The sequence below is a fragment of the Toxotes jaculatrix genome, chromosome 17 (genome assembly GCF_017976425.1).
Source record: "Toxotes jaculatrix isolate fToxJac2 chromosome 17, fToxJac2.pri, whole genome shotgun sequence".
Classification (NCBI taxonomy): Eukaryota; Metazoa; Chordata; class Actinopteri; family Toxotidae; genus Toxotes; species Toxotes jaculatrix.
The window spans coordinates 7,121,580-7,139,082 of NC_054410.1; the positions used below are offsets into that span (position 1 = coordinate 7,121,580).

At 41.2% G+C, this 17,503-nt stretch overlaps 1 protein-coding gene and 1 gene segment (V, D, J or C); both read left to right on the top strand.

The window, feature by feature from the left end:
* The first annotated feature begins 559 nt into the window (after positions 1-559).
* On the top strand, positions 560-12,591 carry LOC121197154 (serine/threonine-protein kinase PAK 2-like). Of its 3 annotated transcripts, none has more exons than XM_041060584.1 (15): positions 560-792; positions 5,239-5,432; positions 5,540-5,646; positions 6,072-6,219; positions 6,326-6,342; positions 6,443-6,556; positions 6,796-6,919; positions 7,021-7,084; positions 7,216-7,264; positions 7,755-7,867; positions 7,979-8,096; positions 8,473-8,572; positions 8,734-8,930; positions 9,360-9,497; positions 10,180-12,591. In XM_041060584.1, exons 2-15 carry the CDS (start codon positions 5,255-5,257, stop codon positions 10,264-10,266), a joined length of 1,554 nt encoding a protein of 517 aa, XP_040916518.1. In that variant the 5' UTR covers positions 560-792; positions 5,239-5,254; the 3' UTR covers positions 10,267-12,591. The 3 variants fall into 3 exon arrangements, with proteins under 3 accessions (XP_040916518.1, XP_040916519.1, XP_040916520.1); XM_041060585.1 differs by lacking the exon at positions 560-792 and adding an exon at positions 3,358-3,581; XM_041060586.1 differs by lacking the exon at positions 560-792 and adding an exon at positions 4,862-5,000.
* A 1,120-nt stretch (positions 12,592-13,711) lies between these two features.
* Positions 13,712-14,290, top strand: LOC121196854. The segment is given in 2 exon segments: positions 13,712-13,857; positions 13,950-14,290. Coding segments are annotated over 2 exon segments (378 nt in total).
* The last annotated feature ends 3,213 nt before the right edge of the window (positions 14,291-17,503 follow it).

Sequence of the window (17,503 nt, forward strand, 5' to 3'; positions counted from 1 at the left end):
ACAGGATGCACCGTACAAGTTTTCACACTTGGAAATTATTTTATAACCGAATTCGGTGAATTGTTGGAGATATTTTTCAAGCCAAAATGCAGCACCTGCTGGTCCAGCTTTCAAATGCACTATTTTAAGCTTTATATTGTAAACTGACTGTAATATGAACCAAACAAGCAATCTGAATGTGTCAGCTCAGGCTCTGGGAAAATGTGATCCATATAATTATTTTTTTAATATTTCCTGGGCAAGGCATTTATTGACAAAATAATCAGTTAATCAAGAAAATAATCCGTTGATTAATCAAAAATGAAAATAATTTGTTGCAGCCTTTATTGTTAATTAAAAAAAAAAAAGTCCCGTTAGTAGATTTTATTCTGAAAATCCAAGACCCCTTGTTTCCGGTGCTGTGTCCGTTAACTTCCAATGTAAACACAGAAGTAGATGAAGCTTATTTTCAGCTGCGTTTTGCGCGCCCTTTGAGTTTTTGCCCTGTGAGCGCTACGGGAGCCGCGAGGTTCCGATCCCTCGGTTTGCGTCTACGACGTTCCGCTTCCTCTTCGCCAGGTTCCTCCCCGGGCCCAGCAGAGGACCAGACAGAGAGTGTACTCAAGGGGGAGAGAAACGGGAACGAAGCGCCGTGTCTGAGAGGACGATATAGTTTTTCACGCCTCCAGGAAAGTTTGTGAAATCTCAGCGTCAAATCTGAGCTTTAAACGGACTGAAAATCAGCAAACACGGGGCGGAGTTTCAGGAGTTTTGCCTGGAGTGTGGTTGATACTTTGTGGTTGGCATCAACCGGTGAGTTTAGATTTACTCATTCAGCACAGTCAGTCTGAATCTGTTCTTACCTACACATTGCTTACTTTGGTTACTACCAACCTCTGTATTTGGCACAGGAAGCATTCAGACTGTCATCTTCTTCCATAATTGTTGCGGAGACATTTTTTCCTGTCTCTGAAGGGGATAAAAATAAAGTACAGCAGGCAAGAGATTCATATCCTAGTGTTAGTGGGTTTCGTGGCTTGCTTCCTTTTTAATTTGAACCAAAGTAATGACAGTGTACAGCGACACTATAGTATTGTAGTAGCATGTGATGTTTATACAAAACATCTGTGATAACAGCCAGTGGAGGCTGGTCTACATGACTTTAATGGGCCTTTAAATGTCTGACAAGCAGTTCAGACGCTAAAATGTGATTTAATCAAGCTGTAGACACTGTAACTGTACAGCAACATACAAAACACACAAGGAAAAATATACTGTGTTTTTAAATTACAGTAGGCTACATGTCTATTTATGTTTATGTTTTGTGGATTCATGGAAATTTTTCAGATCAGGGTTTAAAAAAGTTCATGTACATAGAGTCGAAATAAATATGCAGGTGAATTCCTTACCTATTATATATATTCCTTATTCATAGTCTTACTTAAGAGAAGCAGTGAACTGGCTTGGAGTAAAAACATGGCCGGCCTTTAGTTGCTCACTACCTCTGCATTTCTTAAATCTACAGAATAACATTTCTGGCAGTGTAAAAAGCTTTACACTGCCAGAGAAAACACCAATTCAGATCTAAAACGACTTGTCCATCAATCAGTATTTCTAAAATCCTGGCTCTGGTGTTGCCTGTGAATGCTACATATCAAATCTGTGACTGTGATAGCTCAGTGCAGACTGTTAATCCTGCAGGTACACTGAACCATTCATGTACTAGACCCTGAAAGTAACAGACTTCAGCTGTGAGTCCTGAGACTACTTTTGTACCTGGTCCAAATTTGTGGAGTCAAGTTCTGACAGTTGCCTGGGACCTCAGGTTGCCAGGTTGGTGCTTTTGATCCAACATAATGTTGACACAGGCGTGAGGCAGCTGTTTGAATAACAGGATAAGGTGTTCAGTGTGGGTGTGCAGCTGGACCGTATGTTTACACTTCATTCACTGCCAGACCAATAATCAGTGAAGTGTCTGTAGAAGGTACTGAGCTCAGACAGAGTGTGTGTGTACATATATAGTGTATATGTGTGTGTGTTTTTATGCCAGATTGCATGTATTTTATGTTTCTCTGTCATTAAATGAATGGGGGTGGAAGTGGTTACTGTGTGTGTGTGTGTGTGTGTGTGTGTGTGTGTGTATGTGTGTGTGTTTGTATGTATGTGTGTGTGAGAGCTTCATCACTCCTTCCAGGAAGTTCTCCACAGAATTTCCTTTTATAGAAGCCAAATACAAAAGGCTTGCTGTCCACTTCCTGTAAACAGCTTGGCGGCCGTGTTTGCAGCGCCCTGGTTGGCAGGCCCGGTCCTGTGACCCCTTGTGGGGCTTGGGGAGTTCCAGGATGAGGAAGTGGGCTTCCCCTGACAGTGGCCAACCACAGGGAATAGAAAGTACTCTGATACAACGCGAGAGTAGAGAATGAGGAATAGAAATTATAAAAGGCAGAGGGATGTGATTGGCTCTGAGGCACAGCAGTGATGAAAAGAGAATCTGTGAACTGAGATTGGATGAGAGATGGAGTTGGAGGTTGTCTGGATGTAAAATAGCATGTTTGGTAACCAAGAATGCAGAGTTCGAGGGAAAAAATTAGAAAAAAAAATGGCCCAGAGACAGGAATGTGAAAGAAAAATGCAGCCTACAGCTGCAAAAGGAACATATCTAATCGATTAGTAGGTTGACAGAAAAATAACTAACATCTGCAAAACTGAAAGCACAGTTTGAAAATTGTTTACTTAGTGTTTGAAAAAGCTCAAAAATGCACGTACTTTTATTACTAACAAAGTAATATCTGTTTGTAGCCGCTAGTCGTAGCCGATTAGCTTAGCAGAAAGACTGGGAACAGGGGGAACTGCTAGCCTAGCTCTGTTCAAACTTTTACAGGGTTTATGTATGATTCTGCCAAGAGGGAAGCTTATTGATCTATTAATCGCGTCAGTAGTAGTCGGGTGTGGGTAGTTATACAGACACAAGCATGTTGTCAGCAGTGCCTGCATGTGCACCTGCCTGATTCCCTCAAAGTTTTTGCTGCTGCGCTCAGTAAGCTTAGCTCGAAGCTACATAAAAGATCTCCAAGTGCTCACAATGGGACTCCTGTTGACAAGGGGAGTGTAAGTTTTAGGGCAGGGAGCGTGTGTGTGTGTATGCGTGAGACATGGCCTCTGCATGAGGAGGAGCCTTGTGTATGAACAGGAGAACACGCCTGCTGCAGCCCTGCAGCTATGGAATTTCTACCAAGAGACAACTTGTCTCAGCCTGGCCGGCCAGTACCCAAGATTCATTCCAAAACACACACACACACACACACGCGCACAGATACATTCAGAGACTTAGAAAATGCACATTAAGGCAGGACAGGCTCTAATTTTATCCTGCCAGGGCAAGAATACACTTGTCCCGTCCAAGATCACTGAGGAATGAGGCAGCTTGCTTAGACCTGCCCCGAGAAGAGTGAAAAGAGAGAAAGAGGGGAAAAGAAAAGAAACCATGAGAGCTAAGTAGATAAATGAGCACTAGAGGCAGTAGGTGCACACACTCACTGGGAATACGGCAGGTTTTATTGTTTACCTGGTCTTCTGTAAGACGCAGAAGAGGCGACGAACAGGTGAGTACTTGGCAACTTAGATCAAAGAGACCAAATTACTGAGAAGACGTTTGGAGGCATGAGGAGATGTAAGGGAGTGTCTTGTTTTTTGAAGGTGGACAAGCTCCATGGGTTGCGTTTTTATAGTGATGTGAGTCTTGCCACATTGGACAATTTGAAGTTTGTGATCAGTTTTAATGATCTAAAGTCAGAGAAGGCCCTACAGGTAGCATGCAGCCATCTTGTGATTCAAAATCATCACACAGTGACAGCTGGGATAGCTTCAATCATAGCCTCCAACTTATAGTACAGTCAAGGTTTCAGATATTAAGCAGGGAGGGGAATAATATAACCTTGAAATGGCTTTTTTGATAACATAAAAATCCTAACGTTATGTGTATTTGTTAATGTGTTAAAGAAAGGAGTCATCTCTATCAAGAGATCCTCACAGCTGGAGATTGGCTGAATTTATTTTGTGGTGTTTTGTACCAGAAGTGAGTCATGTCAGCAGAGCTGTTAAAGGAGGAGGGCTTAGATGTGAAGAAGGGGTCATAGGCATACCTGCCCGAGTCGCGTTTCGTGCTGTGTCATCAGTGGTCAGACACAGGAAGTGAGGAAACCTTTGTTTGCTTCCTGTTTCCTGTCTTGTGATGTCACCGTTGATGCAGTCTGCAGCCCAGAGTCGCTCGAACTGCTTGCTCTGCAAGACTGGAAGTGGTGCTTTTGTGGTTGATGGTCTCATGTGTGCGCGTGTCTGTGTCTGTGTCTGTGGATGAGTAACTACAATCTCAGGTTTCACCATATTAGGGTAATGGATGAAACTCGAGTGTGGAAGATGGTGGAAGGAGTACACAAATCCTGTACATAGCTAAACAAAACAAAATGAAACAAAATACTATGAAAGTCCTACACATGCCACAAGGCGCTGCTTTTGTAAAGGGTTAAAAGCTAAAATAGCCCGGTAATCACTGGTATAGTATTTAAAAAGAAAATCTTTTTTATGTAAAATCAAAATCTGAAAAGCAGCTAGTAAACTGTCACATGAATGTAGGGGAGTGAAAAGAACAGTATTTCTGTCTGAAATGTAGTGGAGCTGAAGTATTAAATAACAGGAAATGGACATGTACTTCAAAATTGTACTAAATAGAGGACTTAACATCATGTTTCTGAGTTTTTTTCTCCTTACTAGCTGTACTTCACTCCTCTCACTTTTACTCCATTTGTCATACCATTCTCAGTCACCCACTTAAAGACACTCCTCTCTCTCTCTCTCTCTCGTTGTGTTGCTGCCTCTTTTCCTTCCTCATTCATTTCTAAATGTGAACGAGACTCAACACGTCACTTTGCCCATTCAGCGTTGCTTCCTGCTCGCGCTCTGTGTTCCCTTCTCTCCAACACTCGGTGCTGATCTACAGATTGTGGCCTGGATGGATTAGTTAGGTCTGTGTGAGTTTATATGCGTTTGTGGTTCAGTTGTTTCTTTCTCTGTGTAATGGAGGCAAAGCTTTACTTGATGTGTAGCTGTTTCTCAGTAGCATTTTGGGCTAACGTAATACTTTGACTAGCATTGTGAAATATAAAGAAACAGGAAGAGGTGAGCCACTGATTGAGCGTGCAACAGACATGCCTGTATGCCTTGAATGCATTTGAATTTGTGCATGTAACCCCGACTCTGCAGGTGTACGTGTGTGTAGATGTGTGACAGCGGAGTGTGTGAGGACAAGCCCCCCGCCCCCCCTGTCAGGATGAGCAGCCAAGGAGGAGGAACCAAGGACCCCCAGTCAGCCAATCACAGCTCTCGGCCACTGCCGTCTGTACCGGAGGAGAGGAAGTCAAGAAACAAGATCATCTCTATGTTTGCCTCGGAGAAAGGTGAGGGATTTGGAGAATACACATATGTGCATAGACACACATACAGTAAAAGACCATGTACATGGCGCTAGATGATCAACACACTGACCCTTGACCTCTGCCTGCAGGAGGCAGGAAGAAGGACCGGGACAAGGACAGACCTGAGATATCCTCCCCATCAGACTTTGAACACACCATCCATGTGGGTTTTGATGCTGTCACTGGAGAGTTCACTGTAAGTATCTCATTAATATTCTTCCTATGCCTGTATGCTTAATATGTAGCTGGAGCCAGCACCCGATTAGATTGGCTTAGCCTCAAGACTGGAAACCAAAGGAAACAGCTAGCCTGTCCAAAGTTCACCTTTCGACACCTTTAAAGCCCACTGATTTTTAGCTACATATTTAATGCTCATGAAAACAATATCAATCCACTCATCTAACCCTCAGCAAGAGAGCAAATAAGCACATTTCACCACAGGTCAAACTGTTCCTTTAAGAAATTACTCAAGCAGTTGCTTGACTTGTGTAAATTAGTTGCTTGGAAACATCTAGAGCTCTGTCCAATGTAAAGCCATCAACTATGTTAATAGGAGGTCACTCTAACATCACAAACTGTAACCTTTTTTTTCAATGCGCATGTGTATGTTTGTTTGTCCAGGGCATGCCGGAGCAGTGGGCCCGTCTCCTTCAAACCTCTAACATCAGTAAATCAGAACAGAAACAAAATCCTCAGGCCGTCCTGGACATTCTCAAGTTCTATGACTCCACCAGTGGAAAACAGAAATACCTCAGTTTTTCCGCCTCGGGTCAGTTTTTGTTTGCGCAACAGATAAGTAAAAGTCCAATGTTGTAACTGTGCAGACCCACACCTCTGTCCTTACACCTTCTCTTGTATTATCTTGTCTCTTTCAGATAAAGACTCACAGTCAGTGAGTAGATCCATTCATTACATCCACTCTCATTCATAATATGACATTGAATACATTCAGTGAACTTCATTCCGTTTTATCTACATGTTTGCTGTTGCAGCCGGGCAAGCAAGGTACGGTGACATCCCCAACAGGTGGCAAGGACGGCGATGATGATGATGATGACGACACGCCACCGCCAGTTGTGGCCCCGCGGCCAGAACACACAAAATCAGTGAGTTCTTAGTAGCTGGAAAATCCAAGAAAGCAGCACTAGAGAAGGCACTGTTTGTCCAATATTTATAAAAGCAGAAAATATAATATAAATACTGTTATTTAGTCTTATTACAGTAAAGTAAGCTGACCAGCCAAGCACCAAAAAATACATGCAGTTAAACATTATAAGGAAGAGGTCATCCACGGGTTAGGGTGAGGGGTAATTCTGATTTTTTTTTCATTCCTGTGTTGTGCCAGGTCTACACAAGATCGGTGATAGATCCACTCCCAGCTCCAGAGGGAGACGCTGCCTCTAAGGCAGCTGACAAACAGAAAAAGAAGGGAGGCAAACTGACTGATGAGGAGATCATGGAGAAACTAAGTACGTAAACCACACACGCTGGAACGGACACACTGTAGGCAGAACCACATCTATTTTTGGCTCCAGTAGCTCTGACTTAACAATTTTTTTGCGGCTCTTAGGAACAATTGTCAGTATTGGCGATCCTAAGAAGAAATACACCCGCTATGAGAAGATCGGCCAGGGGTGAGTCAGGACAATGTGAACACTGAAAGGAGGCTGTTTAGTAGGTTGCTGAACCAAACTGACAGATGGACAATAAAAAAATCTATTTTATCTAATTTAATCTAAATCTAATTTTATTTCACCACTTTCAGGGCATCTGGGACAGTTTACACAGCCATAGATGTTGCCACAGGACAAGAGGTAAGGCTACTTCGTCCTGTGTCTCTGCCACGGCAAAATAAAGGCATTTGCTGAACCACCTGCAGAGCTTTCATTTACAGATTTTGCTCTCTTCTTCGTTCACACTTTTTAGCATTATGATTTGGAATTTTATGGTCGGACTATAGCATGGCATTTACGGGACTTAGTGAGAATTTTTCTCGGGAAACAGGAACAGATTTTGGCAAGGATTCCTGGGAAATGCCAGGACCTAATTTCCCGGCATTTATCCCTTATCAGAGGAATAGGCATTTTCCCCTCGCAAATCCATCTCTAGGCAAGACACGTTTAACAGCCTATTTATCTTTATTCTGTCTTGGCTACATTTTTTAATTTGAGAGTCCAAGTTTCAGGGAGTTAAAATTATGCTAACAATATAAACAAGTAGCTTTTTAAATTAATTTGTGGCACCTTACCTAGACATATTGTGTGTATCTGTGGTATCACATTTACTGGATGCTGTGTTTCACAGGTGGCCATCAAACAGATCAACTTGCAGAAGCAGCCAAAGAAAGAGCTAATTATTAACGAGATTCTGGTCATGAAGGAGCTGAAGAACCCCAACATTGTCAATTTCTTAGATAGGTAACACCGACCTAACACACACACATTATACAGACAAACATACGGTACACATCTATAATAATGTGTACTCCACTGCTCTGTGAATCTCATCACGGCCATGTGTATTTTTAGTTTCCTCGTAGGAGATGAGCTTTTCGTGGTGATGGAGTACCTGGCTGGCGGCTCCCTAACTGATGTTGTGACGGAGACATGCATGGACGAGGCTCAGATCGCAGCTGTCTGCAGGGAGGTAGGATTTTTCTCACACAGCTGAGCTTACAAAAGATATCGATGATAACCTATCAAAGCACTTGTGTTGCTTAATTCAACATATCCACTGTTAGGCTCAGTAGATACAGACATTTTACTACAATATTACCAGTAAACCATTTGTGCTAAATCCGCTCACGACTTCCCGTGGCTCATCAGGCCTCCTGGAAGAAGTTACCACAATTTGTGAATGGTAGTCCACAGTGGCAATCTGCAGTATTTGTGGACTTTTAAATAAAGATTATAGGGTTATTTTACTTTTTAGTTATTATGAACCAATCCCAGAATGTGACTCTCTCTTATGTACAGTGCATTAAATTTTGGGGTTGCTAATTTTTTTCCCTCTTTGCGCTCAGGTCCTTCAGGCTCTAGAGTTTCTTCATGCCAACCAGGTCATCCACAGAGACATCAAGAGTGACAACGTACTGCTGGGGATGGACGGATCAGTCAAACTCAGTGAGAGAGAGATAGAAAGAGGGCACACGCAAACATGCATAGATCCACATATTGTATCTGGCTGAATATCACTCCATTTTAATTTTGCATGTGTACGTTTAACCATGTTAAGAGCTGTGAATAAAATGATCTCAACCCATATTTTCTTTTTTTCTTTGCAGCTGACTTTGGCTTCTGTGCCCAGATCACGCCAGAGCAGAGCAAACGCAGCACTATGGTGGGGACTCCATACTGGATGGCTCCAGAGGTGGTGACCAGGAAAGCCTATGGACCTAAAGTGGACATTTGGTCTTTGGGGATCATGGCCATAGAGATGGTGGAGGGAGAGCCTCCATATCTGAACGAGAACCCTCTCAGGGTGAGTGTGTGCTGGGAGGAAGAACGGGCGTTTGGTGTTTGTGAGTGCAAGTGACAATTATTTTAACTATCATGGATATAAGTTTCCAATTGATCTACTGGCTTACAAAATTTCATAAGAGACTGCTTGTTTTATCTGAGCAAACAGTCTAAACCTCAAAGATATTTAATTTAAATCAAAATGAAACAGAAAAACACCAGAAACTCCTCAGGTCTTAGCTGCTGGAACCAAGTACAAGTATCCATAGTAAACATAACATAAACGTTTACACGTTTATGCCTTGTACAATATGAATCACAAAGACTGTAGTGATTTTGTGACTTTTCCTCTAGCACCACCATGAGGTAAAAATTTCATTACTTCTAATGATATTATGCTTCAAGATTAAATCATACAGCTTTTCTTACCATGTTATTGTGCTGGCCTTAGGCACTGTATTTAATTGCCACCAATGGGACTCCTGAGCTGCAAAGTCCAGAGAAGCTGTCTCCTGTTTTCAAAGCCTTCCTGTCCCGCTGTCTGGAGATGGACGTGGAGAAACGAGGTTCAGGCAGAGAACTGCTGCAGGTAGAACATATCAACATATCAATACATCTCTTTCATTTTTTGATTGACTAATTGATTAATTGTAAGTAATAATTTCAGGTATGCTTGTAATATCTCATTTACATTCACTTTATGCGTCTTGGACAGAGCAGACTGATATATAATATCAAAAAAGCAAAACATAAATGCAGCCAAGAAGCATCATAGACAGATTTAAATCTGCTCACTAAATATTTTCCTAATTAAATTGCATCTGGATTTTATGAGACTCTTAAGGTGTGAATGGGGCCTAAATGCTTCTGCTCCTTCCTCTGTGCCTATTTCCTCCTTTTTAAATCAGGTTATATTTGGGAGAAGAAATATGTTTAGGGCTGGAACTAATTATTATTTTCATTATTGATCAATCTGTTGATCGTTTTTTTTTTCAATTAAAGGAATACTTTGACACTTAGGAAATGCACATTCGCATTCTTGGCAAGGATTTGAGGAGAAGATTGGGACTTCTCTCATCTACTTCTCTCATATGTAGAGGGAGCCAGCAGCTGTTAGCTTAGCTTAGCACAGACCCAGTAACTTCTGTCTCTGATGGTTGCCTGGCAATTTGTCCCGGCCAAGAAATAGTCCAAAAACTATTTACACTTTGGATTTTGTCCCCAGCTTGATAATTTTTCACGTGTGCACTCCTGTTTCTGTCTGTCTGTAGCATCCATTCCTGAAACTGGCCAAGCCTCTGTCCAGCCTCACCCCGCTCATCCTGGCTGCCAAGGAGGCCATGAGGAGCAACCGTTAAAATCCCAGTCTCTAAGGACTATAAGACCTAATGCCAATGATGTCCAAAGCAGCCAGTATCTTCTACTGGTCTACATATCATGATCACCAGCAACCTGCTTTGTGTTTCTTTTTTTTTCAAAGGGTCATAAAATTCATCTCCACTCCTCCCAGTATTTGTGTACTGAAGCCATATTTATCTTACCTTTGTGCCATGTTCCAAAGCTGCATACAGCCGTAGTGTTCTCTGTTTGTTGCACCTATAGCACGTGTGTGTTGTTGATGTTCACACTGGCTATTGTGCATATCAGGAAAGCAGGATTATTTTTGCAAAGGTTCAAGACTCTTTGCACACCAAGGGCCGCATTCACAAAGGATCTTATCTTACCACTGAGAGTCCTCCTAAAGGGCTCTAAAAGTTCTTAGCTAGAGTTTCCTCTTAAGACCTGCTGCTTTTACTGAGGAAATGAGGAACTCCTTAGAGGAAGAGAAGGGACGGGGGGGGGCCTCTTTTGCTATGGATGACATCAATGCTGTGCCCCACTTCCATACTGCATACTAATTATGTAGTTTGTGAGAAAGCTGTACTTTCGTCTTGAAGAAGTGCCAAAATAAACTACACTATACTCAAAATAGTCCGTACGCTGACTAAAAAAAAAAAAAAAAAAAAACTTTATTTTTCAGTGTGCTGTTGATGAACACTATTCCCCTACAAAATGACTGTATGCTGTCGCAAAATGGCTCCAGACACGCCTTAGAAACCAGAAAAGAACTATTCAGTTATTGCTTTCTTTGTGTGAAGTTAAATTTTAAGGTGGTATTTTGTTCTTCCTGCCTAATTGACATCATAGTTTCCTGTTATTATAAAACAGGTAAGTATGTAACTGCAAAAACAGATTGGTTTGTTGTATATACTGTATAGCGTTAGTGCGTAGTATGAATTTGGGCCACAGCTTTCATGAATAAACTGAATTTTGAGGCAACCAGTCTGTGTCAGCTAAGTAAAATATATCCTCAGGACATGGGAAACAAATTGAATATAGATCATATCAACTTGTCCATCGTGAGGACTTCTATAATTTTGGTGTGTGGAGAGACTGGAACCTTAGCAACTGGTTTCCATGGCTGCTGTTGCCACGGTTACGCATGTGCATATGGGACAGTGCAGTCTTTGTGCAGTGGAAAAGCCATACCAGTGTCCTTGTTTGACCCTGTGTCTCACCATTCCAGTAAAGCGCTGGGAGTTGTAGAGTTTTTTTTTTTTTGTCCAGTCTGGTTTTGTACATGAAACCTTCTATTGTTTTACAATGGTAGATGGAAAATGTCTCGATTTTCTGTGTTTAGAGTTTCAACCTTTGATGGCAGTTTAGGGTCTTACCAGGCACCAAAATACACACTATCATTAACTTGACTCAGGCTTCATACACCTCTGCTATCAAAGTCTCTCTGCTGGCTCTTCTATAAACTATACAAAACCCATCTGAACACTCTGATGTTTACTGCATGAAAAAAAACACCTTGAATGCTCAGGCGTTTTGTACCTGCCACATTTCTCTCAATATGGTGTTTTGTCAAGATGTTCTCTTTGTCTTTATCTCAGCCTTTTGCAATTGATGCCTTACTGTCAGTGTGTTGGTGTAAGTCAAACACAAATACTGTATGAAATTGTCTGTTGAACTGGAGGAAGACAGCATTTTTCGTATGTTATATATTGGTAATGTCCTGTCTTTTTAAACAGCTTTTAAAAAGTATGTATATCATTGTTTTATATTTGTAACTAACAGAACAAAAGACAGTTTCTTTTGTTTTTCCAGTATGTTTTTTTTTTGTATACCAGTTCATCCCTGAACTCAATGAACGCCAAACCATAAAATATATTGACAAGCCTGAGAAACTCGAGCCAGACCTCTGCCAATCAGTATTTGAAAATGATTGTTTGTTTTAACTAGAGTACCAGATAAATTTGGTTTTTACCTTATTTTCCAGCAAGTGTAGACAATCCATCCATTTTCTATGCTGCTTTATCCGCCAGGGTCGCGGGGGAGCTGGAGCCTATAACAAGAAAAAAATGTTCATTAACTGTACCTTTAAAAGATGCATGATGCTGTAAAACCCAGTCATATGGTACTCAACAGGTTGACACAGATACTGAGTACTTGCCAATACTGTTAACAGGCTGGAATACTCCAATATGAGGCATTTAACCAGCACACATTCCACTTACACGTGTAATATGAATGACTGAAGAATTTCAAAGAAATGCCTTATTTTTGATTATGAAAGCACCAACTTCTGGCATTGATTAAATCCATTCAGTATGTAAATTATTAATAAATTTGGACCTCCATAGACTTGTTTCTGGATTACTGAATGCCCCTGCAGCACACAGGGGGTCAGGGGGATCCTGGGCCAGAGCCGCTCTTTGAAGTGACTGTTACTACTTCTTGGTGGAATATTATCTTGTAATCCATCTGATGATTCAAATTAATTTCTATTCTCTTATTCCGACACAAGGGGGCAGTATTCGTCTTCTCACAGGTGTGTTCATCCTTCAGTGATGATAATGATATGCACCAGTGTTCATCTGAACATAGCACGGTCACCTCAAGCAGAACCACAACTTAGAGAAACTTCCACGCTCATCTCCAGTCAAAGGGGAAGTGAAACTCAGATTTTCATGTGCCTGGCAGTCGGGTTTTGTTCCCTTTTACAGCTCCAGATGGTCAATTATGCACACAGCCTTCCTCACTTAAGAAAAATAAAAAAGGCTGACTCAGATCAGAAATTAATGCAAAATATATTCACAGCATTTCATTTCTATCACATAATCTTCTGTAAAGAGTGATGTGCGATATTGTACATTTGACCAGGAAATAACACAAAATGCAGAATGCATGGTAGATACATTCCTGATGAAATATTAAACTGATATCTTGTGTCAGAGAGTTTACATACAACGCGTTAGATTTGACTCTGAAGAAAGATTTCCACTCCGGTGCAATTCAGCACTGCACGGCTCTACTCGCGTGTTCGGGTTCCAGAGTATTAGTCTTAGTAGATCACACACTACCATTTACAGTAGTATTTAAAATGACTTACAAACTTCACTAATTGTTAACAAAATGATTTTGTACTCTTAAAGGCTTTGACCTAAATTCTGATGTCAGCATGCTCACAATTATAAAAAACAACTTAATCCCTTTTTACCATGTTCACTCTAATCAAATCTAAGAAATTAGAAATATAAAAATTTTGAGCAGATGATGGTTGAATAGACCACCAAAGTTTACAATTAATCCTTTGGGGAACATGGGATTTATCATCTGGGCACCAAGAGAACTTCCATTACGTTCACAGATGTTTTTAATCCAAGCAGTATTTCTCCTGAGTTTGTGTCCCACGTTGGCTTCAGTGTGTTGAGAGCAGAGAAATGATTTCCATAGAGAGGAGGCTTTGCATGGTCAGCTGATCCTCCAGTGAAGTGAGAAGCTTTATAGTCCTGTGAGTTGAAGACTGCAGGACTCAGATCTGTCAGTCAACACAGCAGGAAGCACAATCACCATGACTGTCATCACCATCCTCATCTGGACGCTGGTCTGCTGCTGTTTCACAGGTTGATTGACTCAGCAACATTTCAAACATGATGTGCTGCCTGTTCTCTCATTTCTTTCTGCTGATCAATGAATGATTTGTGTTTGTCTGCAGGATGCAGCGGTCAGGTGACTGTGACTCAGCCTCCAGTCGTGACATCTACTCCAGGATCGACTGTCACTCTGACCTGTAAAACCAGCCGAGCTGTCAACAGATGGTCAGATGGAACTCAGAGTATGTACTGGTACCAACAGAAATCAGGACAGACTCCAAAGCTCCTAATAATATATGTGAGCACACGTGAATCAGGAATACCAGCTCGATTCAGTGGCAGTGGAAGCGGCTCTGACTTCACCTTGACCATCAATGGAGTTCAGAATGAAGATGCAGCAGTTTACTACTGTCAGAGTTACCACAGTGGTGGAGTGTTCACACAGTGATTTGTAGTCGTACAAAAACCTCCCTCTGTCAGACTGCAGAGACACTGAGCTGTTACAGCAGGAAGAGACTCTGACACAGACCACTGAACACAGAGCTGACAGTAACCTCACCAAGCACAAACTACACATTCACATTTGTTTAACAAATAAAACATGTTTTTTTTTTTATCACTTTAAACAAAAAGTGGAAGAATTTAAGAGCAACAGGCAGGTTGATCAAGAATAGCACTGGAAGAAGGAGGGAACAACAAACTTGCCCTCCAGTACCTTGAAAACTCAAAAATTAATATGTTATATACATTGTTTTGCCTAATTAACACATTACTTTCTAGTTGTAGTCCAACATTTTCTAACATTGCTGTTCTCTGACGCCTTTGAAATTCAACCTTTCACCAACGTGATAGTTTTCAGATGATTCACAACTTTTTTTTTTTTAAGAGTTTACATTATGTAAGCTAGCAGTATCATTGTATTACCACAAACTGAACAACATTCATTTAATGGCCGTGTAAGATGCTGTACACAAAACAAAATACCTCCGTTTTTACCTCAGCATCCTTAATGTAGCACTGGTAAGAGGATGGGAAAAAAATAAATGAATATAAGAACAAGGTAGCTCAAAATCAGTAAAATGTTTCAGGAACAAAACTGCTGTTACACCATACCACCTCACAGCAACAGATGATCACAAAGAAAGCAAAGGGCATATTTTAAATGCAGAAAAAATAAAATAATACATACACAAATTCAGATACTCAATGGAATTTAAACCTGAAATTTATTTTAAATTTGAAATTCATTGAACAATCTCAGGCTACATCAAGAAGACTGATTCTCTAGAAACAGAGAAACGGCAGAAAATTTTGCCACATTCTTTGACTGTCACTCTGACCTGTAAAACCAGCAGTGCTGTTAATTACAGCTGTGGTAACACTGGTCAGTGCATGTTCTGGCACCTCCGGTGTGTAACGTTCACTGCAGCAGGTGACCATAAAAAAAAGGTTTATACTGTGGACTGAAGGTTTACTGAAGTAAAAGTACCAGTACAACAATGTAAAATACTCTTGCAAGTAAAGGTCCTGCATTTGAAATCATACTTGATAAAATCATAAGTTCTCCTTTTTCATAAAAAGATTCCTTGTGATTGTTATGTCATACTACACGACATGATTAAACTGCATGCATTGATGCATCAATGTGTAGGCAGTCTTTTACAGCTGCAGCTGGAACTAGTTTTAACTAATTAACAGTCTACATGGTGAGAGGGTTTGAACCAATATGAGGCTTCATTCGTCAGAGCAGGTCAGATCAAGTGGAAATCTAAGAAACTAACGATGTCGTGTCTTTTTCAAATAAAGTTCTTTCTTTCCTTTTCCTTGAATCAAACAGTTTATATTAGATTGAGATGAAACCGTTTTTAGTAGTTTAACATGGAAGTGTTTCTTTGATAGCAACGCAAAAAACTACTGTGAAACGTGACATGGGGCTTTTTTATTGTGAACCTGAAATGGAGAGAATTACTGGTTTAAAAGGAAGAAAAAGTTAAATGTGACCAATATTTTGTGTGCGCACTTGTAATCCAAAAAACAAGTAGTAAATGTGGGCAAATGTTCAGTCTCTATATAAGTTAATTTTATTTCTGTTTACACAAAGTAAAACAAGCTATAAGTCTTAATGTTATGTCAATTAATATTCAGAATGTTCAGAACTTCTAGAAAATGGTTCAGTTCTGTCCTTTAATGTCACAAGCAGCATTCCCGGAACCGTCTCCTCCAAAACTCTTAAATAGTCTTACTTTAACTCAGTCACTCACTTCAACGAGCAACCTGTCGACTACAGTCATCAGAGTTTAACTGCCGTGGAAGACTACATCAGCAGCAGAGGACAACTGTCCAACGCACTACACCCTGAAGTACCTATCATTCATCTTAAAAGAACAACATCTCTTCCAGATTCACCATGGATGGAAGATACAACTTGAGACCCAGGGTAAGATTTTCTTATTTAGCTAAGACAGTCTACTCTTTCTCTGCTTCATATTTGGTATAAAGTTTGGAAAAACACAATAAAGGGAAATGGACAGTGGTAGAAAGAAGCTAAATATGTTTACTTCAGTACTTTTACTTGTAAGATCGTTTTTTTTCTGACTACTTCCTCCATCACTGTAGAGAGGAAGATCTGTATCTGGAGCTCAGACTGGCAACACCAGCCAGTCTTCCAAACTACAGCACTATGTGCCACCCACTGGAGTGCCTCCCAGCTCCGACGTGGATGCCCTCAGACGAGCCCTTCTTTCTGCTGAGGAAGACAACCTGAAGCTGGCCTTTGAGAATGCTGCACTGAAACAGCAGATTTCCAGCCTGCAGGAAGAAAAACAACAACTGGTGACAGAGAATGGCGTCCTGCAGCAGATGGGGGAAACTGTAAAAAATTATGAAAGTGAACTCTCTTCGCTTCGAGACACCCAGAAGAACGCTGAACAAGAGCAAATGCAAGCTGAGAGGAAGGTGAGCCAACTGCAAGAGGAGATCGCAGAGAAGAACAATGTGATCAGCACCATCAGAAGTGAAATGAAAACTTGCAATGAAGAGCAGCTGAGCCTATCATCCCAGCTGAGCCTGAAAGAGACTGAGCTAAACCAACTCACAAAAAGGTTCATTGCTCTGGGTGAGGAGTTCAAGCAGGAACTCGCTGAGAAGGAGGAGAGCTGGGAGAAGAGACAGCAGGAGCAAGAAAAGATGTGGGCCGAAAAAGAAGATGCACTGCTGAAAAGGGCGAGACAAGCAGAGGAAGAACTGAAGCTTGTCATAGTTAAAACCATCCATCTTCAGGTACACTGCTTTGTATTTGTAATAATGGCTCTTCAAATTGGAAGAGTTTGTTTCAGAATTAGCCTTTCAAAGTTGAACAGCATAGAGTGTCTTTCTCCTTTCAGGAACTGGTCCTGAAAAAGAATAAAAAGAAGAAGAAGTGTGGCTTCTGGACCAAAAAACAGAAAGCCAGCACTGTGGAGGAGGAGGCTGCAGAGTGTTCGGCTCAGACTGGAGTGGATGGCAACATGAGCGAAAAGAAAGAGAAAAAAGACAGCAGACGAGGCTTCTGGGGAAAAAAGAAGCCAAAAAAGAACAGTGATGAGGAGGCTCCAGTCTGTCTGCCTGAGGCTGGAAAGAAGGAGAAGACGAAGGAGAAGAAACGGGGCCACTGGAGCTGGGCTCGCAAGAAGAAAAG